Below are 27,089 nucleotides of genomic sequence, written 5' to 3' on the forward strand. Positions count from 1 at the left end.
ATGGGCTGTATTCTCTCCTAGCACCTGAAGCAGAAGATTTATCTGTGCATTTAATACTTTTCCATCTCAAACACCTTCTTCCCTCCACCTACACCACAAACCCTCTGAAAAAAAACAAACCAAAGCCCTCCCTTCCCTGCTCATCATACACGTCTCTGCTATCCTTCCCTGTTGAAAAGCCTAGAAAGGCTTACTACAAGGCTTACTACAAAGGATTATCTGGATATTCTAAGCTGCACCATTGCAGAACCAACCCGGAGGCAGCAGTTACAAGCACAGTAAAACCCTGCCCAAAGGCCTCTACTTATATTGGGACATAGCATTTAGTTTGTCACACAATAGAAAACAGCACAAATCCCAACACAGTAATCCTGAACATGTCTTGGTTTAAGCTCTGCTGTACATTGAATCATCCTTAACTGCCTGTGACAGCTTCCAGCAAGATAAGCGTGGCTGGGTGTCCATCAAAATCTGCAACAGGATGGGGAGCACTCCATAGAGGAAGGGAAAAGAATCCTAAAGCAAACCCAACAGCTCACAGAAGGAGCCTTACACCAAGAAGGGGCCCAGAGCACAGCCCAAGGGCAGTGCCTGCCCACCTCCACACTGCAGTGGAACAGTGGGAACAGTGGTTCAGGGCAGCTCTAACCCAACAGGCAGCTGAGGCACTTACCTGCCACACTCCATTGTGGCTGCTTTACTCCCTCCACTCAGAGTCCAACAAAATTAATGGCTCAGTAAGCAGGGGCCTAGTGGCAGTAACTCAATGAGAATAGTTTACAAATCCTGTGGTTTTAGGCCCCCAGAAATGTTATTTCTTGGCACGCCCTTTGTCTCCTGACAGTCACTGTAAAGGACCCCAGAGCACACCTGCAAGCAGGCAGTACCCAGAGCACTGCCCCTGCCCTCTGGCCAGCTCATAGCCAAGGATGTGCAAGTGCTGCAGCAATGCTGCCCTTGAAATGTCCTCCCAGAGCTTTATTGGTTTTACTTCACTAACCCCTGTTTGCAAATGCAAGCCTCCCCTGACAAGCTGCAGTGCAGGAAGCAAATCCAGGCTGTGATGCCTGAGGGTACTGGTCCAATAAAGACTTTCTCAGACACTCCTGAAGTTCTGCCATTCCTTGCAGAACCATCCACAGGGGCTGATGCTGAGGCCCAGCCAAGGCCGGCAGTCAGTGACACCACAGGGGCTGCTAGCTCTGTCCTTAGCACAGAAATACTCAACAAATCACTTGTAGAACTGTCTGAAGCTTTGGTTTGGAAGCTCTGCCTCCTTCAGCTGAAGTAACTTCAGTAAGATTTAGTTTCCTAGCCGATTGCTAACTCAGGTAAGCAGCAAAAGCATCACCTTGCTCACAACAGAACTTTCAGAATTAAATCTCTGAGTAAGAAAACGGGAACTCTCATGAGGGAACTGGAAATAAGGAAAGAAAGCAACAATTCTCAGGTCTCCTCAAAAGCTGCATTTTCTACCTTGCTTTAAAAGAACAAATAAATTATACATTTCACTTGGTAGAAAGCATCTGACTGCTTTGGAAAACATATCCTGAAGTGTACAAGTTCACAATGCCAGGTAATTCAGAGAGCTGAGGGAGGGCTGGGGATGCTCCAGAGAGCTCCCGTGGCTGAAGAATTCTTTGTTTGGGAAAACTGGATCTTTTCCATAACTACCCCACTGAAATACTTTAGCTAAAAAGAAGGCAGAACACATTCCAAATACCAATAACTGCATCTGAATTTTACAACAGACACATTAGCTTACACTAAAAAAACTGAGATATTCGAGAAATTGAAGGGTTAAATAAACATATCAACAAATTTCATCTGTCTTTATTTCTTATAGCAGATTATCTCAAAATATCAAACATGCCTCTGGAAAAGTCATAAAAGCAGAGGTTTTGCTGTATCACTGCTCAGTGTTTCTGTAACAAAGGAAATTCTGGCACTTCAAGTCAGAGGTTCCCAGTGCTGCTGACAAGACTTAACTGAGATAAAGCAGCTGATAAAGACAGAGAGGGTCACATCAAGTCTTATGCAGCTTCCAACCAGTGGCTGCTGCTTATCCCACCTGCCCATCTCACTCAGCCAAGGGCACAGCTGGAGACTGAACTCCTCCAAGCAAAGCCACGGTGGCCCAGCAGTTCCAGGAGAGCTGAGGTGGCCATGGCAGCATTGCTGTGCCTGGACTCTCCCTCTGCTGCACTGCAAGCAGGAGACACTCTGGCAATGCTGTTCCACCAAAGCCCTTGGAAACACGCTGCCACAATTACCACTTATCAAGAGAGACCTTCACCTGTGCCCATCCCACACCTGGAACATTTGGAATTTTGGTCCTTTTTTCTCCACTGCATCAACTAATGCTAACACCACTCGAGCCCCTGCTTTCAGAGAGCTTATCATTTCCCCCCTGAAGTATTTATATAACACATGAGGGGAAAACAATGGTAAGAAAGCAGAGATCATCCTACCACACAGGCTCATTTGTGAGGACAATTACCAGTCAAACTCACTGGTCTGCAGCTGGTTAAACACAGGAAAACCTGCTAAGTTTTGTAACCTTTTCCCTCAGCTTTATAAACTCTTTAAAGTTGTGGCTTGGTTAAGTTCATCCCCTGAAAATAGAAAAAAAAATCCTTTTCAAAAAATTACTGCAGGAGGCAGGACCTCCAGTTTTTGATGTCTGGCATTTGAGAGTATCAATCAGCAGGTAACTCTGCTCCTCTTTTCAAACATTGCACTGTGGGCCAAACTAGCAATTCCAACTTTGGATTATTTGCTTTGGCAACTAAGGAGTTAAACCTTTTAAAGTTTTACTGCCATTTTATAGCAGGTTTCCATTTGAATGGCTAAATGCAGGAATGTCAGAGACATCTTTTCCTTTATGGAATAGTAAGTTCATAATTCAAATTGCACATTGTTATGCATGAATTAATATGTCATAGTCTGGAATAAAGGCAAATGGAATTATTGTATAGAATTCAGGCATATGTGCTTTGGGTTGGGTTTTTTTTAAACAACATCAATTAGCTGCTTCCACTGATCACCTTAGGTTGTAGTGCAAAGGTTTTTCTACTGTGTGAGATATTGTGCCAACATATTTTTTTGTCCAAGACTGCTTTAAAGCAGCAGGAAATAGGAAAACCATCTAAAGCACAGGTGCAAAAGCAAGAGAGTCAACTCATTTCCTTCCTCAAAAATCTTTTCTAATACATCCACCTTTACATACCTTGCTGTCTTTCATTCCAGCCAAGTGTTGGATTGCTCCAGATATTCCCACAGCAATATAAAGTTCCTAGGAAAAAACAAGAGAGATATTTTTGGTCCCCACACCAGTCTCAGTAAGCTCTCCCAAACCTTAATCCAAATCAATTATATGCAGCAGTTTTTACATTATTATAGTTTTCAATACTGAAGGCAACTGATGATTGGTTCCTTTCCCCAGCTGGGGATGCAACGTGACTGCAAAAGGAGAATCCCAAAGGAGCATCTAGAAAAGACAGATTATGGGAAAAAAATAAAGTCTGCATCAAAAACGTACAACACTGCTCAGCTAAAGGCCAGGGCAATCCATGTTATCCATGACCCTGGAGATTGCCAGTGCAAATATTACAGAAGATAACCTACAGATGGATAATGCAGTTGCCTGAAGAGCAAAGCAAGGCTTTTGTTTGAAGCCCCTCAGAGCCTTTACCTAAGACAATGCTCAAAGCTGCAATTCAGGTGTTAGTCCTCTGAAAGGTTGCCTATAGAGCAGGATAAACCTTTGAGGTACCCAAGTGGGCTGGGTGCACTGCACACCTGCAGGTTGTGTTCCTCACCCCAACCCTCCATGTCCACATGGCCTGAAGCCTTCCTTCCCCTCTCGCTGCCCACACAGAGTACAGAAGGTACACCAGGTACACCGACAGCTTTACACTTAACCCTAACCCACTTGCACATCTCCATAGAGTCTTACAGTCAGAAGAGATGAAAATGTATAGACAAATAGATCTGTGTCAGCTGTTTTAGTCACAGCTGAAAACTATTACTTCTCCTTGGGCTGAAAGTCATCCATTCTATCATCTATCCAAAACCAAGGGTATTTCAGCTCCCTGGCAGTTTTTCTACTACCACAAGTCCAAGCAAGCAGTCAGGGCTGTACTCTAGCTAACTAATATTACAGAAGAAAACTGAAGAAAGTACTTTTCACCAACTCATTCAATAACAGAAAATCAACACAAATTTAGTTAGGGGCTCATCTATCAAAAGCAGTCAAAAGGTGGTACCTCACATGTGCTTAGAAAAGACACAGCCTCAAATACTAACATAATTTCTCTTTTAAAAATACCATGGGTATTCCATATCTAAGAAAATATAAATCTAATTTAACTCAATAAATAATAGTGGGGGGCCAGGGAGTGTAAGAGGGTCAAAACCAATCTAACCCCTGTGCAGCTGAAACTGCATTACAGTTAAGTGGCTTTTAGCATGGCAGAGCCAAGCCCAGCTCTGGGACATGCACAGACCTAGAAAGGAGAGTGGCAAACAAAGGTGCTCAAACACAGACCCACAGAGGCTTCTGCCATACAGGCCTCAGAGTCATTACATCAATTAAAGAATAAAAAGGAAGATTGCTTCCTGATGTTTCTACAGCTATACCCTCTGCTCACTATATTATTTTTAAATGGGAATAGATAAATTAAGTTTATTAAGTTTTTCCGTATTTTCATACAAAAACTCTCTCCTGTAAAAACTGAAGGGGAGGGGAAATAAAGCCAAAACAAAGTATTTCCTATCAAAAAGGCTTAGTTTGAAACTGAAACATGGAATCTAGTCCACCTACTTCCACAAAACCACACAGCCAGTGAACACACTCAGAAACTCCTTGGCCTCAGCAGGCTTTTACCAAGTGGATTACTACAGGAGGTCAAATCCATTTTAACTACAGCTGCAATGTAACATAATATGTCCACATCAGAACTCATGGTAAGAATGCAATATTTTCATTATACCAAATAAAAGAACAGATGTTACAGGAAAAATTATTCTAACATCATGCTGTCTTTAATACAAGCGCTTTTTAAAGGCACATTACCGTAATTTGATTATTTTTAGAGCAATTCATTAAGTGCCAGTCATCCAGACTACCAGATACTCTTATCAGTCTGCTTAACATTGTGAAGTTCAATCTTTGGAAAGAATCCAGCTAACCGGGAACCAGATGCCTATGAATATATTCTATTAAAATATCTAGGAAAGACAAGGATGTTTCATTAAAAGGACATTTGTAAATCACCAGGCTTGTCTAAAAGCATTTATTATGCATCTAGGCCATGGCCTTCTAGATTATGTGCTTTTGGCTCTATGGTTCAGACAACTGGTCCTGTCAGTCAGCCCTAGCCCTGACAGGAGATCACCTCAGCAATGTTTTCATGTAGAGAACACACAAGACAGCAGGGTTCTTATCAACACTTCTGTGCTGTAAAAGGGACAGAACTGCTTAAATCTTAGTTTTAATCTATTCTGCAGTTCAGTAGGAGGGACCCAAAGGATCCACAGTGTCTAAATGATAATGCTTCAGGACTGCTGTCCTCAAGAGAATTCAACTGGTGAGACAGGGAGGATATAAAGCATTGAGAAATTCAAATCCTTATTTATTTTCACAGTAATAACCTTGTTTTGATGTTTTCCCTGAAATCACAGACTTCTATCAGGCCTTTTGCTGAGTCCTGTCATTGTTCAAAGTGTGTCAGAGTTCCAAGTCCCAGGTCAGGACTGTAGCCCCAAGCCCGTGAAGCAAGTGAGGGAGGGAAGCAGAAAGGAGCTGGGTACCCCAGCTGGGCACCCTTCCAGAGCTTGCTGGGCCATGGCAGCACAGAGCAGCAAGCTCTGCAAAGAGCTCTGGGTCCTTCAGGGCTCATCTGGGCAGGAGACCCACACAAAGCACAGAACAGATGAATCCAAGTCTGGGTCGCACCTCTCAGGGGCCAGACATGGCTTTACACCAAATTCAAGTTCCAGCTTTTTGAAACCCTGGAAGTTGCTCTAATTACTGCTGTCAGGCAGCTGATCCACAGCCCCCAGTTACAGGCACTTACAGCAAAGTCTAGGACTAGGCATTTATCAACTCCCTAGTGCTGGGCACAGGCAGATTTTCACTGAAGGGCTGCTGCCAACACTGTGCCACACGAGAACAGGCAACAAAACAGCACACACACATTCCAGACCAAAGGGTTCACAGCACTGTGAACAAATGAAGTGCCAAAAGCAAATGAAGTCAAGGAAGTGAAAGTTTTGATGGTTATATGGACATGACGTCAGGTTAGGAAATTGTCTTGGCTCTCAGCAACTTCATTTCACACAGGAAACACTGTACAAACATCACAGCCATGGCACAGATATTTTTATGAAGTCACTGGCAGATATCAGCACTGGGAAAGGACACCAGAGAAGAGAGCTGATGGCAAGGAAAAGCAGGATGGAGGGAACACGTGGCACAGGACACTGAATGTACCAAACAGCAAAGACTGCAAAGCAGAGGACAAGAAGGCACCACCAGGAAGTACCAACGCTCCAGATATGCTGAGGCTGGAAGGGCTTGGTACATCAATAGTGGGCAGATGTGAAGGAGGGCACCAGCCCCCATGAGACTTCTCACAAGGGCTGCAGCAGCAGTCCAAGGTGACTCTGTCAGCAAGCTGGCACAGAGGCCAAGACAGCTTTCATTTGTCCTGCCACACAATGTCCTGCACAACTCTGGCGGCAGACAGGACCCTGACTGAGACCTCCAAGTCTGTAACTGCATATATAAATTGCATCACAACCACCCTAAAAAAAACCCCACAACTCCAACTCCCAAATTTAACCTACTCAAAGTCAAGATTCCAAATCAAAAATCCAGCTTCTCACGAGTTGCTGGTTAAAGTATTTATCTGGACTTATATTTTTCCAACAGAAATGACCATGGTATGTTTTAGAGTCATTACATGCTAATAATTAAAATGAAAAACAAAATCCTCCTTAGCCATTCCCTAAACTCTATTTCTGCTTCAGACATACCCAACTTATATACTGGCAGACTTCACATGCACGAATCTGCACATGTGGCTCCAGAGTCCATACAGCCAGTTACAGGCTGTTTGGAAAAATGCACAGCAGTGCTGTGTGTGGATGACTGCAATTAACAATGTATCAATGCAGTTATTTTCCTGTGCATACGGACTCTTGCAATTATTTACAGAATAATCTGTGGCAAGTGATATTACTTCCTTTATATGTATGAGAATATTTAAATATGCCTTCGGCTGCCTTGGGGCAGTTCTTAAGTTCTCTTTGCTTAAGAGAACTACAAGAACAGTTTTTATTTCAACTCCCTGAGCCTTGAATGGTGCTGCGACAGAGCTCAGGGCAGCCACAGGTGCCCCACAGGCTGAGGTAGCTACTTTGCAAGCATGTTGTCAGCTGCTATTGATTTTTATGACAATTTTTGAATGATGCTGAAAACCTCCAATGCACATCAATTTATCATCCTGCCAATGGCATGCTTTTAAACAGGCCGGTTTAATAAACCCATCTGGCACATGCACTGTTTTTAAAGGCAGCTCAGATATTTTATTTTCTTTGCAAGAGTGAAAGGACAATGAAATTAGAAGGAAATCTTTGTGATCAAAATTGCTTTGTACAAGATATTCCTTCCAGTTAGAAACTATTAAGCCAATAAAATATTTTCTGGCTTGACAGTAGTTCATCTCTATTACAGTGTATATCACATATCTCCAGTATGTGATGCAGCTGAACCCACTCCATTCAAGAAGCACACATCACTAAACTAGAGTCCAACTACAGTTTATTTTTCACTTTAAGAACCTTTGATCAGCCAAGCTGTGTAATTACTCTTAAACATGGTTAGGGTGTCTGCTGGAGTGCAGGGCCATGCAGCAATTTTTTTTCCCCCCCTCTCTCCAGGGAAAAGCACATCAATTGCTTTCAGCTAAATGCACTCACATATGAATATTTTAGTACAATTTAATGTTTCTGCACCAACCCCAAAGGAGCAGAGCATCAATTTGTGAACATAGTTTTCTTGGAGTTAAAAGCTACACTGGATAATGCAGGATGAAAGGGGTTGTCAATCCTTAGCTTTTTAGCAAGTCAGAGAAAGACATCTCTAAATTCAGTCCCAGCTGCATACAAACAGCTCTCTAAACTTTGCCACCATAAAGCTACTTTTCAACAATAGTGACTTATCAGAGGAGATAATCCAAAACCAATCTCCCAAGCACAACTGGTTTTCCCAGTGCTATTCCCACCTGCTACCTACCGAACAGCCCCAACCATTTATACCATGCAATGTGCACCAGCTGGTCTATTAATAACACCACAAACCCGATGTACAAATAACACATTCCTGCAAAGCACTGAGCTGACCAGAGCAGAAATTATGTGCCGTGCTTTTGAAGAGAGAAACTTTGGTGTCTCAATATTCCCTTGTATGTGCAACAAATGAGGATGTAATTAAGATCTTAATGGTAACCAGAGTAGAACATTTTTTTAAGAAAGTACAGTCCAGACAAGAGGAGTGACAATTCTCATGATGCCAAGGGAACTAATTAGCTCGTTCTGTTGTTAGTAATTTTAGGTAACGGCCAGAGAATAAAAAATAGAAAAATACAAAAATAAAACATCCCTTGTTTCACTTTCCTTGTGCTTCCTCACAAGGGAGTGAAGGGAAACAGCAGATAAACTAATCTGAACAAGCAAAGGATCCCTAAGAAAGTGATGGGAATGAACACTCAAGGACAGTTTGCATCCATTTATTACAAAGAAAATACAAAATACAGGAATTATGTAAATTATGTGATACTGTGCTTCTCCCTTCCTGCTACTCCCAAAGCAAGATGACTAAAAAGCCACTCACTGCAGTAAAAGGGATGCCAAGTAAAATACTGGGGGCACCGAGAGGCTCAGAAAGGATCCCATCCTCTTGTAGGAGAAGGGGAGCAACAAGAATTCCACCGTTCCTCCACAGCTTTGGTGCCTTTCAAGTGAGCCAACATCTCACTCTTCAGTGTCTCAACTGAAACTGCACCTCTAACATGCCTCTTCTCATCTCATTATTACTGGCAAATCTGCCTCCCTTTTGAAGTTCCTTCAATCTATTACAGTCAGAAGAGATCCTCTAGCGTGGAACTGAAGCAGTGAAGCCAACCAGTTTCCCCCTGGCCATCCTATCAAATCTACACTGAATTCCCCACTGCTTTACCCACATGAGGTTTCTCAGCACATGCACCTGTCTTCTGTGCAATCATATCACATTTCTAGCACAATCATTAAATCCAGTGTCAATTATTACTACATCACGTATTTCCTAACTTGTGCCTTCCTGAGTTTTCCATCTCTGTTTCATGTCGTCTATTAGTGTTTTGTACCCAATGTTGAAAGTAACAAGACAGCAGCAACTGAACTCCTTAAAATAAAAAATAAAATTTAAAAAAATAAAGTAATTTTGCCAGCTACGAAATCCTACAGCAAAACTAAGGCAGTTCTAGAGTTAGACCCTGAAAGAGCAATAATTTTAGAAGAGTGAACATTTAAACTCTGAAGAGAATAAACTATAAGGACACCTTTCAGGTAGCAGCTGATCCTTCACAAGGTCAGAGGGTAACAAAATACACACATGCTTGCCAAAAAAAGCACCTCTCAGTGTCACTGAGGTTCTGGCTGTTTTCTGGGGACAAGAAGTTTAGTGTGAGATAATCCCAGTACAAGCCCACTTTCCTTCAAAACCTCAGGGAAGGATATAATTAATTAGAATAGGCTGCAAAGGAAAGCCTGGGAAACCATGGGAACAGTTTGGGCATTCAAAGATAGCTGCCTAGTGGCACTCCAGTGTAGCACTTCCCACCTGGATCATGGATGCTGCTCCAGAAGGAAGTGGCCAGGTCCCACACAGTCCCCAGCAGCCCTGGGAATGCACTTTTCACTTCCCAGCTGACTCGATGGCACTGGATCCCCATCAGTGACCATCACACCTCCTTTCTCACCAGCCTGAACTGCAGAGGTCCCAGTTCAACAACAACAGAACCCAGGAAAGGTTTAGAGCAGCTGCTTTCCTTTTTTTTACAAGTCAGTTTAGTTTTTGGTTGAATATCAGACAAATTGCACAAGTTTCTGAGAAAGTACATGCTGCTTTCCATGTTAGAAATGTTGCTAACTATGCCTTGGGTAAGGAAAGCTTATACTGAACTAATAAATGAAGCATTCGTGTTTCGTTTACAAAAATTTTAAATATCTGAAAAATATTTTTTTACTTTCTTTCTTTTCCACACCTGTTTTGTTCTTGTTTATTTCTTTATTATGAACTTTATTATTATTTCTCTATTGTGAATATGAGAGAGAGAGAGAACTGGGAAGATTTTTACTAAGGAAACTAACACCCCTGACTATTTGAAATTTCTTATCTAAAAATAGCAGTTACTCTGGGGTAATGGTGGTAGGCTTGATTTCTGTAGGGAGTTTAGTATTTTCTAACTAGATATACTTAACTAATATTTAGTAGTAGGCACTCATAGGAAGGATATTTTTATCCAAAACCAGCAAATTTGAACATTCTTACAGGGCTTTTTCCTTAAACAGAAACTACATACAGTACTTAACCTGAGAATCAAATTTAATTTTTCTGCAAAACACCTGCATATAAGAAACAGTGGGAAAAACTGGCTTCTAATTGTAAAAAATATGCTAAAATGGTTGTCACTGATTAAAGACACTAAATATACTAAATTGCTTTTTTTAATTAGGAAGAAAACATTTTATATTTTAATATATCCACTTATGTCTAAAAATTTCCTTCCTTCCATCTCATCAAATAATACAAATCAGCCTTCTCTTTCATAAGACAGAATATTCAAATAGGAGCTGCAATCACCTGAAATCAAGAGGTTAAAAAAAAAGGTACTAACAGAAACAAAAAATATACACTGAGTATTTTAACAACTGGACTCAAACTGTACAAAAGAGAAACTGCCAAAGATCCAGTCAAAACCCAACAATACACATGAACACCAACATGAACAAAACCTTGAAGTCTAACAGTCCAAGGCTACTTCAGAAGAGCAGATGTGCTGCATAGAACCAGGGCTCAGACAGACCCAAGGTGAAATCTGTGCTCTTTAATTAACTGCATTCTTCCATCACTTAAGTAAAATGAACTCCAGTTGTTCATTGAATGGCAGTGTGTTTGTGTATTAATACCTCAGTTAAAATTAATACCTAATTCTGGAACGCTGCTGTGGCTGTGAGGTTCTTGGATCCTGTGATGCACTGTTTGGGCTGCACTCTTAAAAACTGAAAGCAGTCACAGAATTATGAAGGACCAATGACCAAAACTACTCTTCTTTCCCCAAATCCACAACTGAAGGCACAGGGGAAGAATAAGCAGCCCTTTTAGACCATTATCTTATTACCCAGCGATGAGTACAAACACACCCCAGCAGTCACACAGGAAAAGCAGTGGAAGCACCTCCCCTCTTCCTGAGCTTGCAACAAACCCTTGTTCCTCTGTAGTCTCAAACTGACCCAATTCCAGAGTCCTGGAAAACAATGCATTCCAATCCTCCACTGAGACTGGGCAAGAGACTATTAATAGAAGTGTAAGAGCACACACTAAGACACTTTCCCATCAGAAGCCAACAGCTGCACACAAGAACAAGCGTGGCTCAGACTCCTAGAGTTTCTTGCATCTGAGACTCTTCCCCTGCTTAAAACCCAGGCACCCAGAGGGCACACACCGTATCAGCTCAAAAGTGAACACAAAACTCATGTCTCAGCTACTCTATCAGACCAGTGTTCAAATCTGCTTCGCAATTCTCCAGGTAGAACATCACAAGCACTCCCTGAACGGATACTGAGACTGTCTCACACAAGGAGAAAACAGTATATTCTGAGAATTGCTAAAATAGCCAGTGTCATCTTGGCCTGACCAAAAAAGCTCATTTCTTCTTCAAGTCAATTCTATTTTCCACTGCAGAGAATAGTTTTCTAGCTGAAGTACCAAAAAGACAGTGAAGTAGAGTTAGGAATGTTAAATTAACAATTTGCAGCTTTCAACTGCTTCATATTTGAGATGCCTATCCAGCACACTGAAAAATTGAAATCTCTAGTCAGCAACTGTGTGGGCTTAGTATCAATTCAACGTGCACTTTTATTACAATTAGTATTTAATATTTTCTCTATTTCCAAGGCACTGGACGCTATCCTTGCATGTATTTTAAGATCCAGACTAAATATCTGAAATTTGAAAGGAAAGGTATATAATTTCCAGTACTCTGCACAGCTCACTATTTAATAAACACTTGTTAAGAATTGACAGAAAAAATGCATCAGCCTGCAGACAAATAGATGGCACACCATGCAGTTGTGCCAGTTTAGATCATTTATGACACCAGAGTTTAACTTTAATTCATCAGTCCTGACTAAAGGCTCTTTAATAATCCTCGAGAAGAGGACAATGATGACACTGATGTGATCCTATGATGTGGCTTTATGTTCTTATGACTCTCACATGTTGCTATGGGCCATCTGTGGCAAAACATAGTATTGTATCATCATCAAAAACTAGACTTTTTTGTTTCAACATGATTGTTTATATGCCCTTGACTCTGGAAAGAATGTTCATTGTTGAGCCTTAACACACAAACCAGAGCTGAGCTGTCTTCAAATTAATATTCTCCACCTCATTAAAGGATATTTGGTAACAAAGAACTAAGGATGGTTAGTCTCATCTCAAAATACATACTTAAATGACACTTAGCTTATACCCTGGCAAGCAGAAAGCATTGGGGTTGCATTTATCATCCACAGAACCTCCCAGTTTGCTTACACAGCAGAGGTTAATATCTCTTCTATCAAGATTTCTGGATGACCTTAGTCTTATCAGTAGGTCTACTTCTCAGAAGGAATGTTTTGTAGCAGTTAGTTATCATATAGATTTACAGGTTTAAACATGCCTAGAAATAGCTCCACTCAGCTCCACAGGGTAATCATCAGATGGCCTCTGATGAGGACTTCGAAAAAAGCAGCAAACATCCCTATCCACAACTCAAGGCAGAAGAAATGAACAAGATGTTTCATGCTTCTTAAGAAAATCCAGCAGAGTTGACAACAGAATCACAAGTTCCTGTCTTTGACATCCAAATTATTACTCTGTCCTGTTGAATGTATTACTAGAAAAATAATGGTCATGGTTTGAATTTCTTACATTTGCAGCAATGGCAAATGCAAAACATTACAGGAGCCTAGCAAGGCTTTGAACATGCACAGCTTTTTAATATTATTTAAATTATTATGATTAGGTAAATGCAGCAATTGAAATATGAGTTTCTCTACCAAGTTTCAGCTCACTCCTCCCTTCTGGTCTCATTAAGCCATTATAAAGTAAAAAGTTGCTCCTTGGTGCCTTCTGTTGCCATACACAAAGACCTGCTTACTGAGAAGCAAAACCTTTGCTCCACCGTGGAGCTCAGTGTACCCCTGACAGACCATCACATCTCAGTAGGGGCTCTGCCCCACACTGAGGTGAGCCACATTTGTAACTCTCCTATTTACAAACACTCAAATGTGCTTCATCTGGCTACAACTTTCCTTGTATGTCTTCAGGTCATAAAGAACAATGAAAGAAGTCTCAGATTTCTGCAGGACAGAAAGCCCCACACAGACACAAAAAGACAGAAATCAGTTCCCTGGGATATTGGGATGCAGAAATAGCAGAAGATGACATCCAATCCAGCATGTTATTGCCCAATATTAAGCCGTTCAGAATATGTCCTTCTGGGTATGTCACTCTACAGCAGCCAATATGTTGATTATTCCTCTCTTAAATTTCTTGCGTTTTCATTTCTTACAAAAATTTTGCTTTGACTGTACTGCAATAATCCAATAACAGTTACTAAAAGTTTTTAAAAAATCATCACCTGAAAAAGCCCAGAACACAAAATTACAAGAGATCAAGCCACAGACTGATAATTTTGAGTTTATGTCAGTAATGACATCTTTTAGCATATCAATGCCAGCTGTTAAGAAGCTAAAAAAAGGTTCAGGCAGCTATGAAGAAATGCAGCACGCAAAGCCCCGACAAAGCTGTGTCAGAACACACCCCACTGACCCAGAGGAAAGATTTCCATCCCAACTTGCTTCTGTCATTTTGTAAATGCAACGTCAAGTGACAATATCACAGTGGGCATAGTGATGTTCCTGTTAGGCTCAGTATTAAGACTCAGCTCATCTCTGCATGCTTGCTCTGAAAGAAAATGCATGCTAGAAACCATCCCAGCTCTATGATGAGAGATATTTCCATACTTACTGGTGCTACTATTTTGCCTGTCTGTCCAACTTGCATGTCATTAGGAACAAAGCCAGCATCAACAGCTGCACGGGAAGCTCCAACTAGTTGAAAGAAAATATTTTCAATGTTTTCTTTTAAAATATCTGCGAGCCAAATTTATATCACCATAAAAGCCCATGTATTTTACTGAAGAGTCCCACACTCTAAGGGCACGTATTTAAAAACTTCCCTTTTAAAAGCTCTTATGGTAATCCCTCTCTATACCACTAGCTAAAAACTTCCAAATACTAAGTGCTAATGCACTTCATAAGCAACAGGAAATCCCTACTCCCAGCACCAAAGGGCCATATATTTAAAACCAAGGATTTCAATCTGGCATATTTCCATGATTTTTTCATGTTGCTTTGTCAAAAGAAGATTTTCCCATAAATGCCTTCCCAAAATGTTCCTTCAAGTCTGAATGGAACATATGTGCCATCTTATACTGCTGTGAATCTCAAAAGTCAGGCACGGTAAAGAAAAATATCAAAGCAAACTCGACAATGCCATATGGACATTTAGTTAGCAAAACACCAATTTAAAAACTAAGCCAATCATGTAAAACTATAAATGTGAATGCTAAAATTATTAGAGTTAAAAAATTAAAGCAAACAGTTTCTCCTTCTTTCCCAACCTTGATACAAAATACTTCACTGAAACATTGTGTATGGTTGATTTTCTCCTGTTAATACAAAAGCACAGCAAAAGGACAGAGCCACTCGAACTACGCCAGTGTGGGTGGGATTCTGTAAAGAATGCAGTTGAAAAGTATGCAGAAGGTATCAGCTCTTCAAAATGAGCTATGACAATTTCACATTTTGTTTGCAAGCTTCTGTTCTGGAGATTTGAGAAGCACAGGGAATATTACAGGTTAGTATTTTCTTCACACACAGAAATTTCAGTATAGTTGACAAAACTTTATGTATTACTAAACTAAGAGCATTTTAACCATTTGATAGAGAAAATAAAAGACCTAAGATGAATTCCAATTTTAATGTGACCTGTTTAGATACAGTAAACAGGGTTAAAAAAAAAATAGAGGAAAACAAGTTTACCTGCAGCATGCAATTGATCCGCAAGGTCATACAACAACTTGAAATTTTCACCACTCTTCAAGCCCCTCCCTTAAAAATGAACAACAAAAGAAGATCAAGAAAGAAGAACATGTATTTTAAGATTCATGTTTTTGCCTATATAAACTTTCAGTATGAGTATTAGCATTTGCAAAGACATGCTTGCACAGGGTATTTTTTGATACATTACTAACCAGAATTTAGTATTTGGAGATTTAGCTTTTGTCTTTGCCATTAATATTTCATATGTATAAATCAACACCACTCTGTGTTGTTTTCTTCCTGCACACAGCACTATCAAGGTCATTCTCCAAAACCAGGGAAACAGCATTTTTTTAACTAATTTGTGCTCCCTCTGCTGGCTTCAGGAACAAAACACTGTAGTGGGATTATTAAGAAATCATTTTAGCTGTAGGCATACAGTAAAAATTACAGTCCATCACTTGATAGCTAAGGAGCAGAATATTATCAGTACAGATTTTAAAATCATTAAGGTCACTACACAATAATGTTCGGATTGACTGAAATGATCAGCAGTAATTTTAAACATGAGAAATTTCCATCTAAAAAACACTTCATATTGCGAAAATTTTAAAGAGGCTCACCAAATACGACAATGGGCTTACAAAGCCTCCCAGCATACGCTAAACTCATGTTTCACCTCTTTACAAAATATCCATGTTGGGTGCTTCCTCAGCAGCCCCATGGAATATTTCAGAATCACATTATAATTTTCTTTTTTTTTTTAATCACATTACAATGTTCTGCTACAGATAGGATTTACCAAGAGGTACCATGACTTCAACATCAGACAGTTTTAATGTGATCCACTCACCCCCCGATACAACCACTTTTGCACTGGTGAGCTCCGGTCGATCGCTCTTTGTCAGCTTCTGCTCAATCCATTCAGAGATACCGACGGGTGGTGGAGGGGTCACTGCAGTCACCAGATGAACCGAACACCCACAAGGAAAATGAGAAAGCATGTGTTTTCAAGCTGAAATCTGAGTTTAAGCTTAATTCAAAGTTCATTCTATAACCGATTCTGCCGCAAGCTTTTGATGAGTCTCAGCAGTTGCTCCTGGCTCTGAGTAAAGAGCCTCGTGCACCAGTTGTGTTTAGGGAACCTACAGTACAAACTGCACTAAAGGGAATTCTGCTGTGGAAGTGTTACACACTGATACCAACCCAGTGTAAGAAGTGTGAGCCTTTTCTTACAGGCAGAAAAGTCAATCAGGCAATGCACCAACAGTGCAATACACTAGCTTCAGTAACGTTTGACTTCTACCATCCACATTAGGAAATACAGGATGGTTCAGAGGCAGGGACTAAGCCACAAAACAAAAAGGCCCACAGTGAAAAACAGCAGAGGTCACCAAAAGTGGAACAGGTTACCCAGAGCAGTTGCGAAGTCTCCACCTTTGGACATTCTCAAAGCCTGACTGAACAGAGTCCTGCACAATCTGCTCCATGGGGCTGGACTAGATCTAGAGATCCCTTCCAACCTCAACTACTCTGTCATTCTGTGACTGGATTTCTCAATTATCAGAGCTACATTGACTTCATTAAATTGTAAATCAGCCTGATATAGTTAAAACTGATCTAAAACAACAACTGGGTGTTCTCAAATCAATTTAAACTGCCACTAGTCTAACTTAATGATGTAATGACCTAGCTCAATTGCAATATAATTAAACCAAAACTATGGCGAGCCAAACACTTCTATTTTTCCTCAGTCTTGTTTTGAAAACCAATCTGGTTATTCAAACAGCTGTAACTTGTCCATAAAGTTTTAAGATTGCAGGGCAGAAGTTTAGGCAGTGAGTGGAACAAGCACAGATTTCAGCACAGATAATCTCCATTTCTGCTCAAAGAAAAGGAAGCAGTCGTGCAGATAATCAGTATCTTCTCTTACCAAGCATCACTAAAAAGTGCAAGCACCTGTAATTAAAAGTGTAAAGCTAACATTATGACAATCAGTTTGCTTTGACAAATACTTCTACAAACATTACCATGCAGTGAGCAAAACTAACTCTGTTAAATAAAACAACAGCATGCCAGAACAAATACTCACACTTTTCTACACTGGCACTACCACCACTCGCTGGTGCAGCCTCAAATGAGGTTCCCCGAACAGTAAACACTTTGACTGCTTCATCACACTGCACAGTGCAAATAATATTTCCTAAAAAAGTCACATTAAAAATTTAAAGATTATCAGACATACTGTGCTTTAAAAAAAAAACAACAAATAAACAATATCAAAACCACATTAGCAGTTGTACTAGAATATGCAACATCCATCAAGGTACTTCCCAAAATTGCAGTTTTAGATGACTAAAATTTAGCACTTAATAAGCAGAGATTACAAGTACTTTAATTCACATTTTAGCCCCATGTTTCTGAAGTATGAATACAAATCCTCTATTTTTAAAGGATACAAAGCATTCAAATCATCTCTTATGAATGCGCTTTTAAATTTCAGAAGGGATGAAAAATACAACTTTGAAAATGCCATTCTTACACTTAAAGAATGTCTATAATTCAAAGTAGATCTTTTATCCTGTTGCATGAATTCATCAGAACTGAAGACAATGAGGCCTCCCCTCAGTATCTGTGGGACTGTGTTTCTCTCTATAATATAATACAATACTTCACACTGGAGGCTGCATGGAACGCTAAAAGAAAAAAAGCTGCAACATTTTTCTAAACAAACTATTCATAAACAAAGTCATCTTGAAATTGTGAATTATTGGGAAGCAACTTAAAGTGCAGCACAAAACCACATTCCAGTACCATAACTCAAAATGTACCCTACTGGTACACGTGGTACAATCTTTACAGTAAAATTAAGAAACACAAGCTAATGAGCTCATATCTAAAATAAAACACAGTGTCAGCCATGCATTAGAGAAACAAGACTGAAAAAATAAGTACAAATTAAGTTAATTAAATATTATAAGTAATTTGTTCAATGCCTTCATAATTAGAAAAAATAACCATGGGGTATCTTAAATAAGAACTAATGCTAGTCCTATTAAATAAAGCTGGACAATTAACCTGCTGCCTTATGCTTTCCAAAATCTAATCAGAAAGGCATTAACAAACACAGTACAGGGAAAGGATGTGACCAAATTCTATTCCTTAAGGTGACAGACCAGGGTTTGACATGTTTCTACCAAATTTGAAATTACTTGCTTTCTCACACAGGGAGCATCATGTCCATCCCTAGGCTTCATTTCTTTGAAACACAGCAATTGAGATTGTAAAGTGAAAATTCCTATCATATTCCAAGGTTTCAACATTAGGATCACTTAGAAAAATTAGCAGTACTGGATTCTTCATGAGACAAATACCATGCAGCTTTTGTGATTACCCACCTGCATAGATAGTTCTCACAAAAGTATCTGGTGACTTAATTTCAATAATGTCAGAAACAGGGGCAACATCAAGTTTGCCAGCCACTCTGGGAATAAGATTCTAGAAGTTAGAGATGAAAAATTAGCAAAGTAAGTGTACATATACATGGCCAGTAAAAGAACACTGCTGACCCGATTTTAGTGTCATATAATGCTGTCTTCTAAGACATACAGAACTAAGATTTCTGAAGGGCTGCTCATGTAGCTTTAGCAGCCAAATAAAACCCCATTACTGTAATAACATTAGACATTTTATGAGACTTACTGTAAGCAAACCCTTAATTCAATATCTTAAATTAGAAGGCTTATTTGCTTCAAATATTCTAAAACTGAATATAGATGCCATTTACTCAGAAAATTGACAGTTATAGATTGCTGAGCTCTTGGCACTTCAAGAAAAAAAAAAGGTGCATTTTGGAAGTTAGATGCCAAAAATGATAGGAAAAAACTCTTCCCTCCAAAGCAAAAAAAAAAATTTAAAGTTTAATATTAAAGTATATATTATTTTTCTCCAAAATTTACAATTTACTCTAGAAAATTACTTAGCACCTTTAGGCGTCGGAAGGAGGATAAAAAGAGCAGCAGAAATGACAAAGAAATCAGTAGGATGATTGTTTGCTTTTTGTCTGCCTCCTTTCTGGTAATAAAAAAGGGCCCAGTTCTGAAATCTTTACTCACATGAAGTACTCAAAAATGGCAGTGTAAGCATGAAAGCAAAAGCCATTAACTGCTACTATGACACTGCAGCTAAAAAAAAAATAGTAATAAAAAAAATAAAATTTAAAAACTTAAGGCTTAAGGAACATCAAGATTTCCCTTAGCAAAATTACAAACATATGGATTGGAAGTGAAAGTAGTCACATGAAGGCCAATGTCAGTACTCGTCCTACATCAGTAAGGTTTCTGAAGAATCCTTTTTCACTAATTTAGCTGCACCACAGTGTTGCCCAGATTCTTTGTACTGAGGCTCTCCATGTACTTATAAATACATTCCTTAAAAAAAAAAAAAACAAGTTTTGAAAAATTGTATTCTCATTAAATCCATTCTGGCTGGGACTTAGATCAGTGTTATTTATATATGTTTACAGACATTTCAATGTACATGACTTATAGCACAGATGCAAATCCCACTCCAAAAAAAAGTTTGCTTCCAATAGGTCTGCACACTTTCATTTCAACATGCAAATAACAGATTTTTCATCTTGATTTGCTGTGCTTTTCCTTACAATTTTCATGCTTTCAGATCACTTAATCTGGTTTGCCTTATTGTACATTTTGTCTTGTGTCCATAGGATTGGCTGGTTACCACAGAATATTTCTTCTATGCTATTTTTTTCACATCAGCTCATAAAAGAACTCTAAGAAGAACCATGAACTATAGCTAATGAACTCTTAAGCAAACTACTGTAAAGCAGTCTGCAAATACAAAACTGTCCATGGCTAATCTCTCTCAGGCCTCTGATTCACACTCTTACATACAGCAGCATCTGCCTCTTCTCTACAAGAACTTTTTGATGCTCTTTGATCTACTTACCTTCCCAAAGGCAGATGCTCCAGCACAAATGTGGGTGTAATTAAATTTTTTATGAGTTTCCACAATCAAGGGAGTCAGCTCCTCTGAGAATAAAAAAAATTATTCAGAATTTACAACTATATTCTTTTAGTTCAAAAATACACAAATTTCTTTTGTCAATAGGTAAGAACAACTCTCACCTGCTAGAAATCCCTTGTACACATCATGCTGAGCCACGAGAACTTTTGCGACACCCTGCACTTTGCTGAGTTCTGATGCTACCTGTGATTACAAGTGAATTATTATTAGTTTGTATTTTAACAGGCACCACAAGCATATAACAAGGGAGTTCCCACTGCAAATAGCTCACAGCCTATAGATTAGTAAAACCAGAACCAAAAGTACACTAATTCCAAAATCAGAACAAACCTGAATGGAATAAAATGCACATCTGCTGATCCACAACATAGCACCTCATGGAATAATGAAAATGAGTTTGTGAGTAAGAGATCTACAGAGCAAATCAAACGTAGGAAAGCTTGCCTCCTGCATGCAGGGCTCCACACCGATCCCAGCATTTCTTACAGCAGCTGACAACAATCACACTTCAGGACTATTGCTCAGCATTCCAGTAAATTCACCAAGAAACCAAACCTACTTTCTTTTAGATCAGTCAGTATCTACCATACAAACAAATACAAATGTACAAAATGCTGTTATGAATTTTGTCCAAATTCTAGGAGCAACCCTTTGTTTGCATCTGACTTTTTGCCCACTGAAGCAATGTGTATTTTCGATTTATATTTCTGCATTTTTTTTCGTTTCAATTGGCACAAGTGAAGTTTAAATGATAAAAGGGTTACTACAGATCAGAGAAAAGAGGACTGACAGCAAGGTCTGGAGACCACATGCATCGTCTGAGAACCAGCGTAGTTTTACTGAGTTTGATGAGTATCAGTTTACCCTCAAAAATTAACAAAAGGAAATAAAGAAAAAATCCCTAATAGCTGCTGCAGAGTATCTGTTTGAGTCACTGTCTCTTAAATAAAAATCTCTAAACCTTCCTTTTGTTAAAATCCTTTTTTCCACCATAATTTCCTGCAGACTCCATATATTTAGCATGAAAACAAACCAACAAACAAACCTTTCGCAGTAATTTTTCTCCTATGCAAGTGCATAGAATAAGGAAAATTAAAGACACACATCAGGCAATTATTTCTTTTTTTCTTTCTCATTTTCTTGATTTAGATAAATATTTGCTTCATCTCCACCTCAAACACCTGAATAGCTCCTGACGTTTCTCCACTTATTTGTGAATAAGCTGCTCTAAGTATGCCTCCTTCACGAGACTGTACATGTTGCTTTCAAAATAACAGTTCATAAGCAGTATTTAAGTATTTGGCACAGTTTTTTGTACTTCTACTGCTCACACAATACCAAGTCATGCTGGAATAAAAGTGCCACTAATGTACTAATGACATTGTCTCTAGGATGAGAAAAAATTACAAAAATTACACTAAAAATACACAGCTAACATACGTGTAACGTAACTTTTTACAGTTATGTGTTACAGAGCTGTGTGATAAAGTCAAGAAGCACTCATTTCAGAATTTCAGGTTGCAAACACTCTCTAGACAACTAGTGATTGGTTAGTAAAAACAACTTGCTCAAAAGCCCAATTCATCACTGTTGTTTAACTTCTGCTGGTTTCCCCTTAAACAAGCACGAACTTCTTTCCAAATTCTTAGCACTGCAGTATTTGTCATTTAAACTTTACAGAGACGTATCTTGTTTTAAAAGTTAATTGTCCTTTAGCCCTATAAAAATTTGCTTGCTCAAGCATGTAACAACCGTTATTGATACTGTCCCCTGTGAAATGAAATCTATATCCTTATTTTCTATTTTGAAGAGAAGCAGTTCCAAGTGCAGGACTTTTCTGGCAGATTAGCAACTCCTGGCACGGTTTTTCCTCAGTACAGATTATTTTTCAGGCTGCCCAAGACGCTGCCAAGTATTGTTTCACTGCATTCATTATTTCATTGGTATGAGAAGAGCATTTCCTACCTTGTCACAGCTGGTACCAGCCACCAAACAAGAAACCTCCCCTCCCAGGCGCTTTGCCGCAGTGATGGTATTGAGGGTAATGGGCGTGAGAGATTCATTGTTGTGTTCTGCCACGACCAAGGTGCTCTGAGACCGCCGGAGCACCGACGCCTGGAAAGGAAGGGAGACACACACGAGTTGGGAACTTAGCATTGAAGTGAAAAATTGTTCCTCTGAGCATCCAAGGCTTTGCAGAAATTCATCAATTATACAAATTGTAAAACATTGCTGTCAAACGAAACAGGTTCATTCTAGATAATTTTTATTAAGAGAATACATTGGGTGATACAAAAAAAGACAAACTGGCTTGACTTCAGCTTGTCTTGTAACATGCTGTGCTTAAACTGAAACTCCACAGGAAAATACTGAACAAAATTCAGAAAAACATTTTAACATATTGCATTCAAGCTCAGTTGGTCAATTTAAGCAAGTACCTTAAAGACTGATGATTAGATAAGCAAAAATAAGACACAAGGAAATCAACAGTTGCAAATAAATATTTACTTGGTTTTCTAGGGTGTTTCTCTGGCAGCCTTTTATTCTAAGTTTTAAACAAAATCTAGCTAGAGAACCCACTTTTATATTTAGATATGTATAGAGGCAAAATTTTATGCAGTGGCTGAATGAAAATTAAGCAGCAGGGACTCACAGCCTGAAAACACATTAGGAGAAGTCTTTATAGGCATCAGGTTAATTTTCCCTCTTTTACTTTAAAACATTTCAGCACTTAGTCTACCAATCACAATCTAATGGTCCTTAAATAACTATTTTGACCATCCATGCACAAACTTGAACTTCTAAAGCAAAAATGAAAGAAATAAAAAAGATAGAAAAAAAGGCAAAAAACTGCCATAAAAGCAAACCAAAATATTCTAAATTCTGAGACCATCCTCTCTAATATTCAGATGTATGTTTGAAAAGCATTCTTCCTCCAAAACTAATACTAGGGCAGGGAAAGCATTTTTGAATGGGAACAGGAATATTGTCCCTTAAGTGTTTCTTTACCCTACATAAAGCCCAACTGAAGACTCGAGTTATGATCAGTGCAGGACAGAACACCAGGAAAACCAAGTAAATTCATTAATATAACCAAGCAACAAATACTAACACAATGCTGAAGATGCACAGCCAAATACTACTTTTTTTTAATTTACATTCCAACCCCACCTGCCCTCATGCCAAACATGCACTTGCCTACAAATTCAAATAAAAACCCTTCAGAAAATATGAAAGGCTAAAATTTGCCTCTGGACTTCAACCCCACAAAGCCTACCAACACACTGAATTTCAAACATGGAAAGCAAATCCCTGAAACTAATCACAGTGCACAAATAAAAATACAAAGATAAGATTTTGCAGAATCTGAATCATAATTTGTCCTTTTGATTAAAACAGTAAGGATTCTTGTAGAAGTGCTCTGCATTTAATCTCTTATGCTTAAGGTTACTTGCTGTGATAAAATATTCTAAGGTCCTTTGAAACCAATTGCCAGTAACAAAATATTTACTGCCACTATAGATCAGATGCTGTATTTTTGATTATGTTTCATGTATCATTTGCAATAAAAGGTATGAAATTTTAGTCACTATTTGAAGAATAAATCCATGGCTTTGTGGCAAAAAGCCCACTCTACAATTAGTTGTGTCATGGGGTAAAGTGGACTATACTCCTGGAAAACCCTCAAGTTTTCAAATTTCCAAAGGGAGACCCATGCATTTTAAACACACACTTATTTCTGCGTATATTATCATTTTTTCCCTAAATAAGCACTGCACCACCACCATCATTCTATCAAATCATTCCAAAATAAACTGAGAAATAATTGTTTTTAGCCAAAACGAATACGAGCAATAGAAGTCGCTTGAGTAGACTGGCTATTACAGCATTAATCAGGTATTATTTCTAAAACAATAATCCCACATTTTATATTTGTGGGAATATACACAATATGCACACCAGAAAGTCACTTCATGGATGACATTTCTGAACATAAAGACAAGATTCACAAGATTCAAAATAAGTCACATACATTATGGGCAAAAATCTAGATGACAAACGAGATTTCTACGTGAGCCTGAATTTTATATACTAAATACATTAAATAATTTTCTCAATAAACCAAACCGATTTTTATTTGATATAATAAAGACTCTGCAATAAAACCAGAGGGCAATTCATCTAGTCAATGGTCCTGTAAACTAAGAACCTGCAATGAGTCAGTGATAGGACAGGTAGTTATTTTGATGAAGTTACTATCCAGCTGCACGTGAGGGAGGACAGCCCGTTACTTCACTGACATCCGTGGCCTCTGCTGGCAACAGTGGTGGCTGCCTGCAGCCTGCTCCAAGGACACTCCTTATAACACCAGAATTAGGAAATCAGCTCTAACTAAAACATGTGGCAGGCACAGCAATACAAGATGGGTCAACCAAACAGCTGTTCCAAAAAATTCAAGAGATGCAGCAGGTGAATTCTACATAGCCCCATGCACCAAACATGCATCAATAAGAAATGGGATGCTAGAAACTTCACCTGGGAAAATGAAGTTTGTCTCCCTTTAGAAAAGCCACTGGAAGTTACAGGAACAAAACCAAAACAGACATTCACAAGGCAGAGAACCAAACAACTGGACCTACAAAGGTATCTCTAGAGCTGATTTTCTTAGCTGTAAAAGCAAACTAAAGCTAAAAAGAAGCTAAAATTTTAAAACTGCTTATTAGGAATTCTGGATCTCATGGATAACCATTAAACACTGGGCAAAGTTCCCGAGAAGGAACTCCAGGAACTAAGAATTGTGGTATTACTAAAGATAAGTGCTACATTCCTAAACAACAAAGCAATGCCTAATTCGAGTAAGACACAGTCTTGTAGCTGTAAAACTTTAAACTAACTAGATAAATTTGGTAAACTCAGGGAGTGAAGGGAACTCTAGCAATAAAGCATAAACTTCCAGAACCTCTCTGAAGACCTGGTACAAAAGAGGTCCAAGAGACAGCTCTGTAACTCCAGGAAACACTAATTAGAAAAACAACACTAAAGGCACCTGAATTAAAAAGGGGCTATAACTGCAGCAAAGAACAGCAATAAAAAAGTAAAATCGCTTTGTAAAAAGGATTTTGCAATAATAATAAAGACTTCACATTACAAAGGGACTGAAGCAATAAGAGAAAGATGTAATACACAATAAACTTCTCCAAATTCAACCCCTTTCAACCATTAAAATCAACCAAGCTATTTTGAAATACAGACAACACTGAGTGTATTTCAACACAGTGAGCTCCCTAAATGGCTTATTCCCACCTCTGCATCAACTTTCTGTGCACTTGCAGTCTCATTTCTCCTCAGTACTCCCATCCTTAACTTACACAAAAGTCCAACTTTCCTTCCTGCTCATACTTCACAGGTTTCTCTCATCTTCTTTTTCTCTTGGCTCCACTCACTCTTGAACAGTAAGAGTCAGCAGGGCTAAACTTTACACTTCTCAAAAAGTGAAACTGTGAGTTTGTTTCACTTTTGTCACAGACTACATTGTTACACATACACTGAAGATGCACACAATGTTCTACTGGCTCTGTTTTATAAAGTTACTAGTCTAGATGTGTATGACTGAAAACCAAGAAGCTGAACTCACATGTCCAGGCCATGAAACTGATTTGTGCAGTGAGCATGTGAGTAAAGTACTATTTACACAGCAGTACCATATGATTCAGAGATCATCAAGACCTTTGCTCTACAAAGCCTGCAGCCTAACAACTGAGACATGCCCATGACTGTAACAGTTAGAATTTTCTGATTAATTCAATCATATCTGACCTAGTCTACCTTTGCTTATCACCTGAAACCATTTATATATGCATAACTACTATTTTAGAGATGTACTAAATACCTGTAAAAGCCTTGGAGAGCTCAAAAAGAAACTTGCAAGATTTGAAGTTGTTTACAAGGGCTATTTATACACAGTTCTAGTGGAGGGGGTATCTCCTGGTGCATAGTAAGAGACTGAACAGACATTCGGGGACATCTCATCAATCATCTACTCCAATTAACCTTGAGTTCACCTAGACCTTGGTAACACAGCCACAATGTCACACCAAGCAACAAACGGCCTCCAAAAGCCCAGCACCCCTCCCAGTTGAGAAATATGAAGGTCAAACTGGACAAGGAACAGGTGTTTTGCATTCGCTTCATCCACAGGTTGTGATCATTAAAGCAATCACATTTCTGCACAGGTGTGACTGAGAAACACTCGAATAACCTGCAATACCCCAGAAAGCCTGTCCTTGAGCCACAAATATTTTTTAGTCTAGAAAAAAAGTTTTTTCTTTTTTCTGAAGTGTTTACAATAACAAACTTTAGAATAGTCTTCTCCACCCGTTGTTCAGCTTGTCCTGCTCAAGGATGGATGCGAGCGAGCACCTCCAGAAGTTCAGGATTTCCCTTAGCTTTCCACACGGGACAACAGTCCTCAACTCCTGCCTGCCGTGATCGCTGGAAAGGGCTTCTGGAACACCCTGTGTCTACTCGGAAACTTTATTTTTAACAGACAGAGTGGGAGAGGAGTCCAGCGGAGAAGTCCGACCCCGGCGGCGCGGGGCGCTCGCCTCTCCCGGACCCTCTCG

At 39.2% G+C, this 27,089-nt stretch overlaps 1 protein-coding gene across 2 annotated transcripts in view; it reads right to left on the reverse strand.

Annotated features, from left to right (window-relative positions):
• Nucleotides 1-27,089, reverse strand: part of ETFA (electron transfer flavoprotein subunit alpha) — a 28,434-nt gene that overhangs the window by 1,101 nt on the left and 244 nt on the right. The window contains exons 1-11 of one of the 2 annotated variants that reach the window (XM_014251320.1): nucleotides 25,836-25,879; nucleotides 25,003-25,039; nucleotides 22,432-22,581; nucleotides 20,568-20,649; nucleotides 20,389-20,471; nucleotides 18,816-18,915; nucleotides 17,510-17,620; nucleotides 16,271-16,372; nucleotides 15,418-15,486; nucleotides 14,342-14,424; nucleotides 3,230-3,295 (exon numbers count right to left, since the gene is read on the reverse strand). In XM_014251320.1, coding sequence (XP_014106795.1) covers nucleotides 3,230-3,295; nucleotides 14,342-14,424; nucleotides 15,418-15,486; nucleotides 16,271-16,372; nucleotides 17,510-17,620; nucleotides 18,816-18,915; nucleotides 20,389-20,471; nucleotides 20,568-20,649; nucleotides 22,432-22,581; nucleotides 25,003-25,039; nucleotides 25,836-25,864 — 912 coding nt within the window. In that variant the 5' untranslated portion in view covers nucleotides 25,865-25,879. Of the gene's footprint in view, nucleotides 1-3,229; nucleotides 3,296-14,341; nucleotides 14,425-15,417; nucleotides 15,487-16,270; nucleotides 16,373-17,509; nucleotides 17,621-18,815; nucleotides 18,916-20,388; nucleotides 20,472-20,567; nucleotides 20,650-22,431; nucleotides 22,582-25,002; nucleotides 25,040-25,835; nucleotides 25,880-27,089 lie in introns of those variants that run through there. The other variant, XM_005521396.3, reaches the window with a different exon arrangement.

Source organism: Pseudopodoces humilis, chromosome 16 (assembly GCF_049639895.1).
Source record: "Pseudopodoces humilis isolate 2021_Gansu_Grassland_sample_001 chromosome 16, ASM4963989v1, whole genome shotgun sequence".
NCBI lineage: Eukaryota > Metazoa > Chordata > Aves > Passeriformes > Paridae > Pseudopodoces > Pseudopodoces humilis.